Source organism: Polyodon spathula, chromosome 19, assembly GCF_017654505.1.
Source record: "Polyodon spathula isolate WHYD16114869_AA chromosome 19, ASM1765450v1, whole genome shotgun sequence".
Classification (NCBI taxonomy): domain Eukaryota; kingdom Metazoa; phylum Chordata; class Actinopteri; order Acipenseriformes; family Polyodontidae; genus Polyodon; species Polyodon spathula.
Window position 1 is genome coordinate 28298532 of NC_054552.1, and position 16426 is coordinate 28314957.

General features: G+C 38.7%; 1 protein-coding gene across 14 annotated transcripts in view; it reads left to right on the forward strand.

Annotated features, from left to right (window-relative positions):
* LOC121294580 (transcription factor 12-like) overlaps positions 1 to 16426 on the forward strand; it is a 102118-nt gene that overhangs the window by 53101 nt on the left and 32591 nt on the right. For all 14 annotated transcript variants that reach the window (XM_041218406.1, XM_041218403.1, XM_041218408.1 and 11 more), the window contains exons 6-8: positions 4212 to 4276; positions 11054 to 11186; positions 12399 to 12451. In XM_041218406.1, the coding sequence (XP_041074340.1) occupies positions 4212 to 4276; positions 11054 to 11186; positions 12399 to 12451 (251 nt within the window). The remainder of the gene's footprint in view (positions 1 to 4211; positions 4277 to 11053; positions 11187 to 12398; positions 12452 to 16426) is intronic.

Sequence of the window (16426 nt, forward strand, 5' to 3'; positions counted from 1 at the left end):
GCGTTTGCAGCTTATTTTGTTTGGCATCATAGAGGGGTACACTGAAAATAGCAGCATCTTAAAAAATAGAAAATGCTTTTATTTAAATGTTTATTACTCCACATTTCCTAGCCACTGAAACCTGTTCATTAAGTATTGTATTGTAAATTCCTGTCAGCTACAGGCAGCGATTGCTATATGCTTGGGTAGTAGGCTAACACATCCCTTTTCCACCCTGTCATACATACAGGCGATTTTAGGTCCTTGCCCTCCAGTGAAATGAAGACCACAGCATTATAAGCTGTGGGACTATAAACTTAGATAATTTTACTAGAAATAAAATAATGGGAAAAATGTAAAGCTGCCTTTTCCTTTTTTATTTCTAGCATTTATTTGAAAATCATTCGACTGCTAAATCTTAGTCATGTTACTTTAAGATCTGGGCCAAGTTTTAATGTTTATTTTATTTTATGTTTGTAATATTTCTGAAACTGATTACCTTGGTTTGATTGATGGAGGCATCAGGCAGACAGGATTATAAGATACAGCGATTAAGGTTATTTGGCGTTTCTTTGGTGCCTGCTGTGTGGTGTATTATTGGATCCTTAATATTCTGGGGTCAAATGCATTGGGGGTTGGGGGTCCCAGCTGTATAAACCACCAAATGCATTCTCTACTGCATTTTACTATTTTCGATTTTACTGTCACGGAATAGATATTGGTATAGTGTTCACACTGGCAAAGGGCAGCTTATGGTTTAAAAAAAAAACCTTGTTGACAATGGCAGCTTCTGAAGTATTTAGAGATAATGAAATCCGTTTTTTTGGTTATGAAATAAATAAGTTACGTCAGTATTATGCAGAGTTAATAATGTAATATTGCAGTTAGATTTATTACTTTGCATTGTTGTTTGTAATACTTTTTTTTTTATTTCAGAGTTTTCTTACGTTAGTTTTAGCACCCTGCTAATTGTTTTAATTAGTGTAATTTTGGAAGGTGGCGGCTTTTTACTGCACTCTATTCGTGCGCCTCTGCCCTTTCGAAGAAGGCACCTAATGCAGATTACAATGAACAGCATGTTCAAATTCAATTAATTAGCCTTTTAATGTAGAAGTAGTCAAGGTTTAGTGCTGAAGTAGTAGGTTCATGTAAGAATGTGTGCAATAAAGAAAGCATTTAACATGGGGACAGTGTCACTTTTTAATTCAGCGATTTTTAAAAAAAAATTTTTCCTGGAGCATGGCTAAATTATTAGAAATAAATCACTCCCACCAGGATTGCTTTTTTAATAACATTTGTTATTAATGTGCAGTATTCCCAACCAATTAATAATGAATAATAACATGTTGAGTTACACAACCGACTGTATTTATAGCATACAGGACATATTTCACATAAAAAAAAGGTTCTGTATTTTGGGTGATTTTGACCATTACAAAGATAACTCTGCTTTCAGATGTACTTTCATATTTAACCAAACAGGGATTACAGGCATCATCACAACTGCGTTCTTGGATTCTCTTGGTCAAGTTCGCATGTGGGTATCGTCCTATAAGCCGACAGTGACACGTGCTTCTTATATAGATCTTCCACTTTACAACCGCTGTTAATTCACGTTTGCAGGGTGCCATTTCTGATACCCGCCTCGCTCCGCACACACCCTGGGAATGCTTGTTTTTGTTTATAACTTTCATTAATGCATTATACAATCAAAATGTAATATAGTATTACTTAAACTATAGTATTCTGAAGACAAAAAAATACACCCTATACTACATGTTTACACAGACTAACTAAACCGCTCAGATAACTAAACCGCTAGGATATGGGACAAAATAATTGACTCTGCATTTTATTTTGTAGGTGATGTGTTTGCCAACGTTAATCAGCTTGTCACCGTTTAGCTATAATATATGATGCTCGCTATTATCAAGAGTAAGAAGCTGCTGGCTCTGTAAAGAGGAGAGGGAGGCTGCTCAGAGGCTGGACTGCCTGTCACTGAGACAGTGCCGAGTTAAGATGGAGAATATGATGAGATAAAGGCTAGGGTTAGAATAGTGATTACAACTGGGGACCCGCTAATCGCCGACCTCTATCGGGGATCCTTCGCTTTACCTCCAGGCTCGCTCACACTTGACGTTTTTCGTACAGCGCGGTCTCATCGTTCATAACGGGCTGAGGAATTTGGCAGGCAGTGAACGGGAGGAGGACGCAGTGGCTCAGCAGCTGTGCTTATTGGCATTGAATCCTGAAACATCTTCAGTGCGGCCAGCAACATGCTTGGCATAAGCACTAGCCAATAGCACTTAAATTGCAGTGAGAATGGAAAGACTGTCTTGCTTTAACATTTAGAAATGTAACTTTCTGTATGCATGCTTTCAATACGTAGAACAGTGTTATTTATTGGTTTATCGAACGTGTGACAATGAATATTGTACAATGATGTTTATGGTGATTTAAGGACCTCAAAATAAGCGACACAAGCGTTAAAAATCAATTGCTTATAAATAATCAATAGTACCAAAAAAAAAGAATAACCATACAATTCCTCAATAATGTGCACACAAATACAAATGCGTTGGTAGAAAACAATATGTTAATGGTTCAATAACAAGCTTTTTAGGGAACTACAGTCAAGCTTTCTTCTTTATCACCAAAGGACAAATAGCTCAAAACTGTTCATGCAAAAAGAGGAAGGTTACACTGCACAACGATCACATTGAAATGCTGCTCGTCTTTATTTACTGGAGCATCACCCTTTGCGCGGTTTGCTCATGCATGTAAATACACTAAAACAGTTAAATGTCTGTTTGCAGTTGGACTCCTAGGGCACTTTTCCGTTGCATTGTAGATTAGCACAAGGTCCCTCGGCACATTTATACTGCTTCAGTTAGCTCCAGTACTCTGGAGGCTGAATGTAATGCGAAGCTACCTTAAACATGGTCTGCATTAACTACATTACCGGTGTGCACAGTTAAGAGATTTACACTGCACTTGTGTTTCTACAACTTGTACACTAGATTATGTATGAAATATGCCAATTTGGGTGGGAATACACTAGATATTCATTTGTAAGCATTTGCCATTTTTAAAGCCCAGAGAGAGACTTGGCTAAAGTCACTATCAACTTAAAAAAAAAAAAAAAAAAAATTAGCACTGTTTAGAGGTTTTTGGTTTTCTGCTCTTTCTTTCCAGGTGACTATCAGCATTGTCAAACAGATGTCACCTTGCATTGTGGGTACCTGATATGCGTTGTTGCTAACCCACAACTCAATGCAGGTTCCCTTGCAGAAACGGGTAACATAGAAATGTTAGAGTTCTGCAAACACTGAAAAGGAAACACAGTTGTCAGTTAAACTGCTTTTCCTGATTAATTTATTTTTTCTCAAGTGAGTTTTGAGCTTTGTGACGTGTATGATCATCTTTGAAGGGTTTTCTTACCTTGTATAAGTGTCTACAATTTGGTACACAGAAAGTGTTCCTTTGTATTTCAGATATTGCAAAAAGCATCTGATGTTTTTAAGTTCTTTACCCTTTCTGTTACCTACATTTCATCTTGTTAAGTTACTTCAGATACCAAGTGAAGTATTTACCTTTCCCAAGAGTAAACAGAATTGAGTTTTAATGCTGCATTTGCTGTTGTATTTGTTTTTAAAACCTGCCAGGAATAATGCATGCTTTAGTCGGAAGTTGTTCATCATTTTGTCTACAATTCCTGTTTTCCTGCGGAAAAAATGCTGAGTCTAGATAATGTGAGCAGCATGATTTCATGTTCATTCAGATAATTTTGCATACTATGTATTTTATTTATTTTGTGCCTGATGGCTGTTTCACGGCACATTACTTCAGCAGAAAATACTGAATCGGTTGACATTGATGTAAGCATTCTATAAGAACACCTTTAGTAAGATCTTTCATAGTAATCAGTATTTTAGTGGTGACTGTCCTTGACCAGACTCAAGGTAGATTTAAAGCAGCTGTTCAACACAAATGTCAATATTTAAATATGTCTTCTATTGATAGATTGAAAACTTGGGTTCAAATCCCTACACTACTTCTAGTTAATTTTGTACTTTTTAATTCCTTTGTGGGCATCTTACAGAGAGCACAACTTTAAAGTCTGGTCATATAGTAAAGATTGCATGTGTTGTCCTGACATCGTTTTGAAACTGTGTTTTATCTATACAAAAAAAAAAAACCCTCTCAAAGTATTTTTTTGTTTGTTTTTTAAGGTAAATCTTCAGAGAGAGGTCAATTTTCAGTGTACACCAGAGAGCCAGCAGTTTCTGGATGCCAAGTAAGTTGTTTCCCTTTTTTGCTCTTGTACTGTGCTATGAACTACATAGACGCATTTCCTATTAGAAAGAAACAACTGTCAACGCGCACATTCGGTTTTGTTTTCTTGCTTGGTGTAGTATTGCACAGCTGCAGCGTGTTCTAGCTTGTATCATTATTAATTAGATTTAGTTTATAGGGTAATCATTTTGTTCTGGTGTCTGGTTGCATTAGCCTCCACTTCCTAACTGTCTGTGTTTTTTTTTTATTTGTGTTTTTTTTTTTTTTGTGTGTGTGTGTGTGTCCTTCCCCCCACTGTTTTTCTGAAATGATTTTATTAATATAGATTTTAGGAATTCGTTCATGGTTTAGAACTGAAATGTTAAACTTCAGAGTTTGCACATTTATTTTCTTCACAGGAATCCATTGAAGCTGTGCTGTAAAATATAAAAAGGGACAGTAGCATCTTCAGGGCTATTTGAAAAGCATTATTGTGGTAGCATTATTGTTGCAGTCCTATAAAATGACTAGCATGCAATCCTCGTTATATTTCTCTTTCACTAGGTAGCTAGATGAAGCTTTATAAGACTGTATAAATCCTAATATAACTAATTAGTTTCAGGGTCTTAAGCCATGCCTTTGTGCTTAAGAGTTAAGAATGCATTCAGGATATGTGTTTTAAAGATGATTACAAAATAAGCTGGGGTAACAGAGACATGCCAAGATATTTTTCCACGGGAAAGTTCCAGTCATTTTGTAAGCTGTTAAGTCGTGTTTACAGGAACCCCTAAGTAGCTAGAAAAGCCCGGCACGCAAGCTCATAGGTGAATTGAAATGTGAGAAGCAGTCCATGCAGAAATGTTAATAGCAGTCTCTGTGGCCTGCACAGTCATGCACAGGCAGGCAGCTCAGTGCGATTAGTGAGAACACCTCTCTGCCGAGATACCATTAAATAAGGGTCATCTCAAATCTCCTCCTCTCTCCACACAGATGTCACAAACAAAGGCTGAACTATATCTGCACTGCTCTTTTTTAATACAAGCTTCCTGTGGTGTCTCTCTAGCTCATGTCCAACTTCCAAGTCAACCTTATTAGCACAGAAATTGGCATCTTCTTTTGGTTTTGATGGTTCACACGCACCCTACACCCAACACACACGGAATATAAGGAGCTTTGTGACGTGTATGATCATCTTTGAAGGATTTTCTGATGAGTTAATTATGTCCTATATGCTTTTATATTGTACAGTTTATGATAGTTAACTATTTTTAATATTAGTTATTTAAATTAAAAACTATACGTGGAATAAGTGTCTATAATTTGGTACACAAAGTGATTTCTCATACATACATTCATCATGTTAAATGACTTCAGGTACCAACTGAAATATTTACCTTTCCCAAGAGTAAACAGAATTGAGTTTTAATGCTGGTCAGAAACATTTCGAATCAGTGTTACTGGATTACAACAGTGCAGTTTGGACCATTTTATATAAAAGCAAAGTGTTACAAAACATGTAAGGAACCATTTTTCCACTGTTTTGTGTCAGCCTTCTCTGTAAAATGTTTATAGTTGGTGTTTTTGTAACAATAAGTGACCGGGGTTGGGATACAACACTTTCCCATGGTAAAAACAAAACAGGAGAGTCTGAAGATAGCCCAAAATATTTAAATGTTAAAACAAAAACACTAAAATAGAACCCTTTTAAAAGTATGAAAAATTCACAACATTACTAAAATCAGGTGTCAAGTTATGCCCAGCACCACCCAATACTTTGTAAGCAAATTCATGATTCCCAAATTTTTGTTTCTTATATTAAGAATGAATTAAAATCTCGTTCAACTCATATTCTCCCTCTTTGCCATAAACTAATCACAACATTAAATACACATAAAAAGCTATGTTTCGATTTCTTGCTATCATAATACTTTTTTCAGTATTTGTATGTCACCTATTCTAGCCTCCAAAAACCTCTTGTTTCCTTTGGTCGTTTTCTGGCCCATTTCCTTTATGATGTAGTCATTTGAATACGATTTGTTTTGTGTGAGTGTGTGAAGTGCAGAGGACAGGGGGAGGAGGCCATTGAAGCTGTGTAACCTGGTACTGATGCTTGGTGTCAGAGCATTAGTGATGATTAATTGAAGTAGTGTGGAAATGTGATGGTATGCCTCAATTGTGATACTAATGGAGAGCTTCAGTTCAAATTGAGCTGAGTTGTTAAGTGTTCCGTGTAACCTCCACGCTCAGTATTCAAATCATGTCGCGTTATGAAGGTATATGGAAAACCCCTTTCAAATCTTCAGTGTCCTAAAGTCATGTTGAGGTTTATTCCATTATAAAATACATTGCTGTTTGTTTTCTATATTCTTCTATAGTTCACTCTTCGTGGCATTTTATTGTTGAGCAGTTTGTTTGCATTTGCCATGTTGTTATCATGTAGTTGTCTTACATGTACAACTTGAAAGTTCCTTGTTATAAGTTTTTAAAAGTACCTTGTTGAAGTCTTTAGCAAGCTTTCATTGAGCTAGAAAATGTGTGGCACTTGACAGCATGTGTGCTTTTGTGGCATTAATTCAATTCCTCAAGTGAAGAATATGCTTTTTTTTTTTTTAACTTATTTACAGCTGGAGTACTCCTGCGTACTATTGTTAATAAAGCTGTCTACCTCCGAAGCTTCCTGTGGTGGATCAATAAGGAAATCCAATGCTAAAATAATCTGTCAATGTTCCCAGCAATATTATTACACCAGTCTCTTTGTAATGGCCCATCCATTATGCTATGGTCATGAAGCTAATGCAAGGTGACTCATTTAACAGCTTATTATTACAGCATCTGAACATGATGTAAGACACATCAGGTGTTATTGAGTTAGAAATTCTAAGTGTTCCGGCGCTGTCAAACAGGAAGGCACTGTCCCTTCTATAACTGTGTTAACGATCCTTCAGATGACTTGCTTTCCAAAATAGAACAATACATATATTATAATTTCAGCTTTTGGATTTTTCCAAGCAGGTCCACTGCTGTCACAACACGGGCCGTTACAACTGAAGTGGACCAATTGGGATTGCTCGAACCCATATTTAAATGAATGAAAGCTTTAAAAATTATACTATTGTTATTTGTTGTGGTCTTGGTCATCCCCCACGTGAAGTCATGTGAGGTGAAAGGTCATCAAAACGATTATTGTATCCAGTTTGTCTATAATGCACTGTAAACTGAGTACGTCCAGAGGGAAAAATGAGGAAATGTTCTTCTGTGTTAAGCAGTGCTAGTGCTGACGAGGACAGTTTGGATGTCAGGAATGTGTTATTTGAAATCACTTTATTATGTTGCATTGTTTCGGAGCTTGGTACTCCAGGTATCTGCCTCTCTGTTCTCTCTATAGCTCTATTCCAGTGACACAGATTAGCCTGATTATTCTGGCAGGATGCATTTGATGGATGACTGTCATTATCTTCTCAAACCGGCGTGACATTTCACAGTAGATGATGATAACTAAAGTTTGGAGAGGCTATTCTGCATTGAAATCTTCCCATATCGAGAGATTTTTAACTTAATAAACCCGTTTTTTTTTTTTTATTTATGTTTGGTAATGGATGGAGTGACTCCATTGTCATTTGATTGAAGTTAGAATTTGGGATAACTCCAGCGTTTACTATAGAAGCCATGTTCCGCATAGCACAGATTTGGTAAATACATGGAAAAAAGTACCAGATAAACACTAAAGCTTTACAAGTTGAACACAGTGTTCTGATGGAACCTTGTTTACAAGAAGGTCACAATCAAAGACTGATTTTCATCTGGTTCATGTTGATTACTTATTCATGCTGCTTTTGTTCATGGAAACGTAATAATTGTGTTTCACATGAGATCATTTTAGATACAAATCTGTACAAGCTACACTAATAATGTGTACAGTCCCCAGAATTTAAAACACTAGGTACGTCTTCATATTATTAGTGAATATGTTTTATTGCCGACTTTGTGTCCTTTCACTTCTACCATTTTCATGGAAAGCCCTTATCTTATTTACAGTACCTGTGACATGAATCTGATCACCTTAATGTTGCTAACCTGTAATCTGGTTTAAGGTTTGATAATTATTATTTTATCAGCTTTATTCATTATCGCCTTCAATGAAACAAATGTTTGCATTGTATACCATGTCAACATGCTCTGATTGTGAACAATGCACTTAACACCCAATCACACTCAGTGTGGCTGACAGTAGGAATCAATCACAACTGTGTACAGTCCTGCCTGATATTTAGCATAATGTCAGTAACATAAAGTTCTACAGTATTCTCATATGCTGATGGTGCTAGGGAAGCCTTCCACTGTCTTTCAGCAAATCTCTGTGTTAATTCTGTAAACAGATAACTGACAAACACCTAGCCAGGTCAATGCAGAGGCAAAGACAGGCGCCAGGAACCAGTATTTCTAGATGAATGCAGAAAACCTTGAGACCTGTAATGTTTCTACTGTTGAGCACAGGGAAGAGTTTGCATCAGTGAGCCTGATCGCTGATGAAAAGCTTGGTTCTGGAAGGTGGTAATGCTTTAAAGTAAGCTTGTGACAAACCATGAAATGTATCACTGTTTCCAAGAAAACCTTTATAAATTGTTGTGAATTGCGCTGTGACCTACATCATGAGATCTTGGTTTGATATTGCTTTGGTTTCTTTTTTGTTTGTTTTTCTTTTTTTTTTTTTTTTTTTAATTGTTTCAACTCGCAGTACGCAAACGCAAAGTGTGTAATTCTCATAATTACTTCTTTGTTAATCAGCCCCCTAAAACTGTTGTCCCTGGTCTCGTACTTTATTTTTAATTTAATTTAGGGTGACCAATTATTATTTTTATTTATTTTACCCCAATTTGGAATGTCCAATTATGTTTTTTCTCCTCACCGCAGCGAGTCTCCACACAGCACAGAAGCTCTGAGGGCTTGTGAGCGTCCTCCGATCTCACCAGCCTAAAGCCAGAATCGCTTTTACCAGCCCTGCCTCTTATCCACTCTGAATGTGCTCGGTGTCTGGCCAGTAGGGTTTGCTGTTGCACTATTAGGAGACAGAATCCCATCCACCACCCTGGGGGCGTCAGATCCAAATGTGACGCCCCCTTCAGAGTCCCCAGCAAAGTTTGGCCTCTTTGCACAGCCTGGACACCAACTGCCGCTGTCCAAGCTGTATGACATCCTGTGATCCCAGTGGCAGCGCTTTAACTGGATCAGCCACCCGGGGACCCCTTGGTCTCGTATTCTGTAGCTTCAGTGGATATCATTGCTTATCTTAACGCTATCCTTCACTACACTTACACATGTGTACCCATTTCTTTCTGAAGTAAAAGCTCTTTTCAGTAGCAGATTTGAACCCTGTCCAAGATGCATGTGCTATCCATTAATATAGACTAATTCGAAATGCTTAGTTGGTTTAGCTTTCGTGAGTATGCAAATAGGAGCTATAGTTTAGTTTAAAAGAATCCAAGGGCTATTGGCTAGAGTTTTAGGAGGATAACTCCCTGTTGATTATTCCCTTGTAATTGGATGTATGTTTATCAACAAGAGTCTAGCTGACTGCAGGCTCAGACATTCTATATTAGGTCTGTGGTTAAGCTGGGTCTTCTCGATGGTTTTGTGAGCCACCGGCTCAGAGACAGATGGCTGAGAGTGAACCCTGTCCTGGTAGCACTAACCACTAACCTCCTTCCTTGTCATTGTGTCCTGAGGGGGATTTAGAAAGAGTATATCTCTTGTGTTTGTCATAAGATGCCCTAAGGTCATGATCAGTGCTAATCAATAATTTTTTATCCTAGATTTAACAAGACAGTAAAATCAATAGGTTGGACTAATGAGAGAGATTTATTTATTTTTTTTTAACTGCTTGCATCATCCTTGATAATTCATGCCTTAAGCTAGTTACTGATATGGTAAGGTAAAAAGAGGTTAAGACATTTGCATGCTGTGCACGTAATGTTACAAAAAAAAAAAAAAAAAAAAAAAAAGTGACTTATTATATATGCTTTTTATGTTACTTTGGAAATTTTTAATTTTTTTTTTTTTTTTTTTTAATGTATTGTTTGATACCTCATTGAAGCCCATTGGCGAAAAACACTGAACGTTAGTATTGCCATTGCTTCATACAAATGAGATATTTTGCATTCACCCAGCAGACATGTTAATTCTGGACTTGTACATATGTGAAAATAGCATGTTCTAATGTTTTTTCTTATGTCTAATAACACATGCACTACCATTTCAGACACTTTCTTTGTTAGGGATCCATTTGTCCACATTTCAGTTAAGACCAAAAAACAACCTTAGGTTTTATTGCTTCTTTAAGGCTGCATGGCACAGTATGCATGTGATATATTTGTGCTTCTGAGTTCAGAATAAGGGATTGAATGCATTGAATAAATAAACATGTGATTCAAATCAGAAAAAAAGTAAATATTGCATATTAACCCCAGGAATACAATTATTACCATAAGTCATTATATTAAAGAGAAAAAGGGTTTTTTATTGACATTAAAAGGTCTGAAACTGGCTGTTTTCTTTTTTTTTTTTAAATCTGTTTTGATAGCAGTAATATTTTCCTTGAGAAATGATGGAAATTTTATTTAATTTTTTTTTATTTCTCCAGAAGAAAAAAAAAAGGCCTCTGGGTGAGTCATGGTTGAAAATCTAGTAAATTACAGCAACTGTCTTGAACATATGGTATAATGATTGGTATTATCAGCTGCTTCAGCCTCAGTAATATTTGTAGCGTGAAATGATGACAGGGTGTTATCGCATTGTTTTACAGTCCAGTCTTCGATCAGACATGGGGCTTGGAAGTCCAGGACCGCTGTCATCGTCGGCAAAGCCTGGAACCCCGTTCTATTCGTTCTCTTCCGCAAATCCACGACGAAGAACGCTTCACGACACTGCGCCACCTGGTCAGTATCACACGTTACTGCATCTTCACTTGCCTGTAGGAAATTGGATACCATCTTTAATGAACTTTTTGTTACAAAAATAAAACAAAACAATGGATTAATATAATTCAGGGTCTAATAAGAACTACTTAAAAAAATAATAATAATAATTAAGAATTAACGAATGGAGATAACGCTTTTGAAAGTACGCCCCCTAGCATCTTAAAGTGGATGTTCAGAACCTGTGCACGTGTAACTGCAGGGATGGAAATAAGACTCCTGCTGCAGAGCAGTATCACCCATTCCAGATTTTACTACATTATTGTACAGAAACCATCCTTGTACTACCAGTAGCCCTAAATCACAGAGAGAGAGTGTAATTTCTTCCCATTTACAAATACCACTACTTATCACTCATGTAAAATCTTTAGCACTAGATGCCTTTTAAAAAATCAAGAGGCCTGTTAATTAGAATGCTGTCCAGATACTAATGAGTTAAACCAGCTGCATATTTAATTCTAATCATCCTGAGATACTTTTACAGTTTCTTGTGCCTCAGGGGACAAAACTATTTCTGTACCGTTTTGTACTTGCATGTTCAGGCACCCCGCTTCCAGCACGCAAATGGTGGTTCTGCTTTTCTCTGTCTGAAACGTGGACGACACAGATCTGCAATGCACTGCCTGTTTATTGACTGACAGTAATGGCCAGGAATTAGTTGAAATAAACTCCTACAGCACGTGTCACTGGATATTAGTATATTAGTAGATTATGCATTTTTTATGTGACTTAGTAACACCATTATAAATGCCGGAACTATTGTAAAGCATTCCATATCGTTGTGGACTTCAATTTCCATATCGTGATGTTTTATTGCTATTATGTGGTATGCTCAAGAAAGTCTCTAGTTTCGGTCTGTGCCATATTCAAATTAGATTTCTGATGCAAAACAAACACACACATTTTGATGCAAAACAAACATTGTTGTGTTTTTACTTTTTTGGACTTTTTTTATAGCAAAAAGTTATACAACTAATTCATTTTTAATAAACCCCTGTGTGATCTAAGCATGTGATAGAATATCTCTGCTTTACTGCAGTCCCTTTGACTTCAGGGCTTCTCAGTGCTTTAATTGGATGTACATTATACAAAGTATCATACACATACACACAATACAGAATCTATGTAATATTGCAAACCTTGCAAACAGGCTTCTTTTTCCCCTTTTTGCAGATCCCTTACAAGCAAAGAAAGTGAGAAAGGTTCCTCCTGGATTGCCTTCGTCTGTGAGTTTCATATTATCTCTGCCTGCATTTTATAAACAGATCTGGGTCACACCACCTCACTAACAGACGATTCATATTGCTGCCGCTGAGTTCATAGCAGTTTTCCCTGTTTAATGACATTACAGAGAGCACATCATGTGTTTGTCTCCAGCCCACAAACACGGTACTGCTAGCTGCCGGACGCCCTTGATTTGATAAGAAACATTTTAGTTTTCTTACGTTAGTGCGAGTGATTTGCGGCTTGCCAGTGCACTCCAGCCTGCTTGTCCGAACCACTGAATACCTCTCCTGGGAGGATTGCTGGGATAGAAACTGTCAAAGAAGATCTCCAGTGCAGGTCTTTTGATGTTTAATTAGTCATTATGTTGCTGAACAGGAGGACAGACAGAGATTAATAGCTGTTTTGATGTTTAATTAGTCATTATGTTGCTGAACAGGAGGACAGACAGAGATTAATAGCTGTGAATTTCATTTCTTTAATGTAAACATTTTATTAATCCCACCTGGAGCTGAAGACATTGCCTATTCGCGGGGGGGGGGGGGGGGTCTACAGCTCAGCGTGCCTCGGTAGGGCTGGTCTTATTAATATGCATAAATCACCAAGTCAGATGCTTATTGTAAAGCCCTGGTGAATTTTTTTTTGTTAAAGCCTTCATTAAGCCTTTCTAACTTCAGCCCAGCATCAGAAAGGATTTAAAGCAACTAGTTTGTTGATCCCTCTTTGCTTGTAAATGTATCCTCGGAGAATAAAGGGCTTTGAATGGAAAAGGTTGGACTGGCTTCGGTTTGTGGGGGGGGGGGGGGGGGGGGTGTTGGCTGTGATAGTCTTATGCTTTTGCAGTGTTCATTTGGTATTAAATATGCTTCACTCTTTAAAGACGGGAAATTATTAATAAATGAAACAAGGTTTACAAAGTAGTGCAAAGAGAAAAACGAAAATCCCTGGGGCAACGAGGGAAAGTGATTTTGTTTTCCCCAGCACAAACAAGTGAGGAGGGAGAGCGAGTGTGTGTGTGTGTGAGAGAGAGGGACGGAGGGAGGGAGAGCGAGCTTGGCTGCCTTGCAGGGTACATCTCTTTGTTGTGTAAATGGATGTAGGGCTTTTATTTGTCAGTACTTAACACATGGGCGCAGGTGCACTTGGATGAGTCATAACGCAAAGCAGTATTTGCTGAATGGAACAAAGTGCATAGACAGCAGCGAAAGAGGGAATAAAATGCATCTTTTTGTAAATTCCATTTTAACTCTGGGCTATACAGAGGTGTCTTGTATGAATTTCTCTCTCTCTCTCTCTCTCTCTCTCCTCTCCTCTCTCTCTCAGTAGCGCTGTGAATCTTGAGATAGAACATATCTGATAGCCTTCTATTCCAGATGGAGATGAGGCTGTTCTTGTTCCCAGGGGCAGCTGTGTTCAGAACCTGCAGCCTACCTGGAAGCCAGTATTGCAGCTGCAGGCACTCTTGAAAGCTTTTGCTTGCATAAGCACCAGGGCCCCACTAGAGGCTGAATAGCTGCTTGATAAACAAAATGAACACAATGCTTCCAATCATTATTCCCCAGGCCAGGAATATTTTTCAGTAGCTAAAAATAGTTTGTTAGTTTACATTTGAACAGTTGTGCATTATGCAGTGGTGGATTTAAAACTTGGCTATAGATGACTTGGGCTGGATTACCAAAACGATTTGGGTGAAAATAAAAAGGACCATCATAGTCTTCATTTCCCTTATATTGGAGGTTTTTAAGCCTGTGGCAGGGTAAAGCCCAGTGTATAGACAGGGGCAGGGCAAAGCCCTGCTGGTTAATGTATTTTGTGTTTCTTTAAAAAAAAAAAAAAAAAAAAAAGTTTGGTTTTGAAAACCAAATGTGTTATTGTGCAGAATGTGGCCATCTCCTGAACTGATTAATTTGTTGTTAAATTGGAAATGGCCACGTGTGTATAAACGTGTTTGTGGTGGGTAGTTATAGAGGAGGAATGTGTGTGTGTGCGAGAGATTGAGAGAGAGAGGAAAAAGCAAAAAACAAAGTAAAAATTATTTCTGATTTGCTGGTGGAGATATTTTTGTGTGTGATTTTGTTTAAATTTGTATTTTGCTCGGTGAGCTGTTTTGTGTAAAAGTGTTTTGTTTTTTGAGTTTGAGTAATAAATACTCGCACCAGCACTTTCAACCAGCAGTACCTGTGTGTCTCTGTCATCTTCCTAGTCTGCATATGTCACCATTCGAGATGTCTTGCCACAAGTGGTGTCCAGCGTGGGATGTAGCACCGCCAAGGACCCAGGCCAGAACAGGTGCTGGGAGTACACATTTTTTTAATTCTGAAGATGATTTTTTTTGTTGGTAGTGACATGGAGGTAGCCGTGAGATGGCTTTTGGACCCTAGCACCATCCAGTGTCTAAAAATGGAAGTTTGAAAACACCTCACTTAGACCAAGCACCGCGAAAAACTGCAGGACTTTAACCAGTTGAGGTCTGAGTTCCAGCTGAAGGGGGTCTGAGGGAAGTACCCGACACTAGAGGGGGCCTGCCGGATCCACCGAGAGTGTTGGGAGGTGGAGCAGTCCCAGTTGGCCCGGGCCGGTTCACCCATGTGCTCATTTTGCCTGGAGTATGGGCATGGAAAGATCAATTGCCCAGAGTGGGAAGAGGGCCCAGACACAGACCTGGAGTGGGAGGAGCCAGAGCGTCCAGCACCCAAGAGGGGTAAGCCCGCGTCTCCAGGGACCAAGAGATGGAAGGCCAAGCATCCAAAGCCCAAGAAAGGGAAGCCAATGCCTCCACCCTCTGCTCCCTCCTCCATCACCAGAGGGAGAGTACCTGCTGCTCCTGCCTCCACCACCAGGGGGCAACCGGCTATGCCGACCTCAGCAGCCGCTGCAAGAGCTGCTGACGGGAGTGTGGATAAAGCCAGGGGCTCAACCGTTGCTGTCACCTCCCAAGGATCGCCACCCAGGGATTTGTTGTTTCTACAAGTGGCAGTTTCGCTGCCGGAAATTCTATGGCCGGAGCCCAAGAGGAGGGAGCTGCCACTACAAAGAAGACTGGGAGATCAAGAGACCACCTCCACCAGCTGCCCCGACCACCACCCCTGTGCCTCAGGGGTTGGATTCCTTGACCGGGGCTCCTAGACACCTGACCTTCGTGTCTGGACGTCTCTGGGCCTGACTCCCAGGCAGGGTTGCCAGATTTCTGTTGGGTTTATAGCCCAAAGTCACTTCAAAAATAGCCAAAAAATAGCCCAATTGTTTGTTTTAACTGAAAGAAAGCTTATTATTAACACGTAGTCCTAGGCATAAGAAAAGTTACTTTATATAAATTAGATAGAAACTACAAGCCCCAGTACAGCTCATCCACACGTCACTGTCAACAAATGTGTATGGAAGCACTGAAGGGACAAATCAACAATCATACTAGCAACCGAATTACAGCGTGCTCCCTTTATTGAAATACTAATGCTGGTACTGTATCCCTACCAATATTGCAAACATGAAAACAGTTTAATCTTTTAAAGTTATACCACCAATCTAATTACATTATCAACCCGCAACGCCTTAATATTTCCCGCGGCTGTGTTTTTAAAGTAGCCCAATTCCATGGGAAAACCGCAGACCTGGCAACGCTGCTCCCAGCTCGCAGCATCACCAGGCAGGTATTTGTGTGTGTGTTTTTTAGTCTGTTTTTGTTTAAATTTTTATTTTGCTCGGTGAGCTGTTTTGCTGTAAGTGTCATTCCAGTCATTTTACTAGAGTAAGAGTTAATACTATAGTTGACTCTTGTTAATCCAAACCCTGGTCGACAGAACTGACCTATAGTCCAAACTACTCTGTCATAATGAAATGCATGCAGATGGCAGCTGTAGAAACAGAATTTCTACACAGGGGAATATAGCATATTACTGCAAACAGTAAATAGCAGTATAGTACAGATTACATCGTCAGTTGAAAGTAAGTTATAAAAGAATTGGCAAAGTGCATATGAA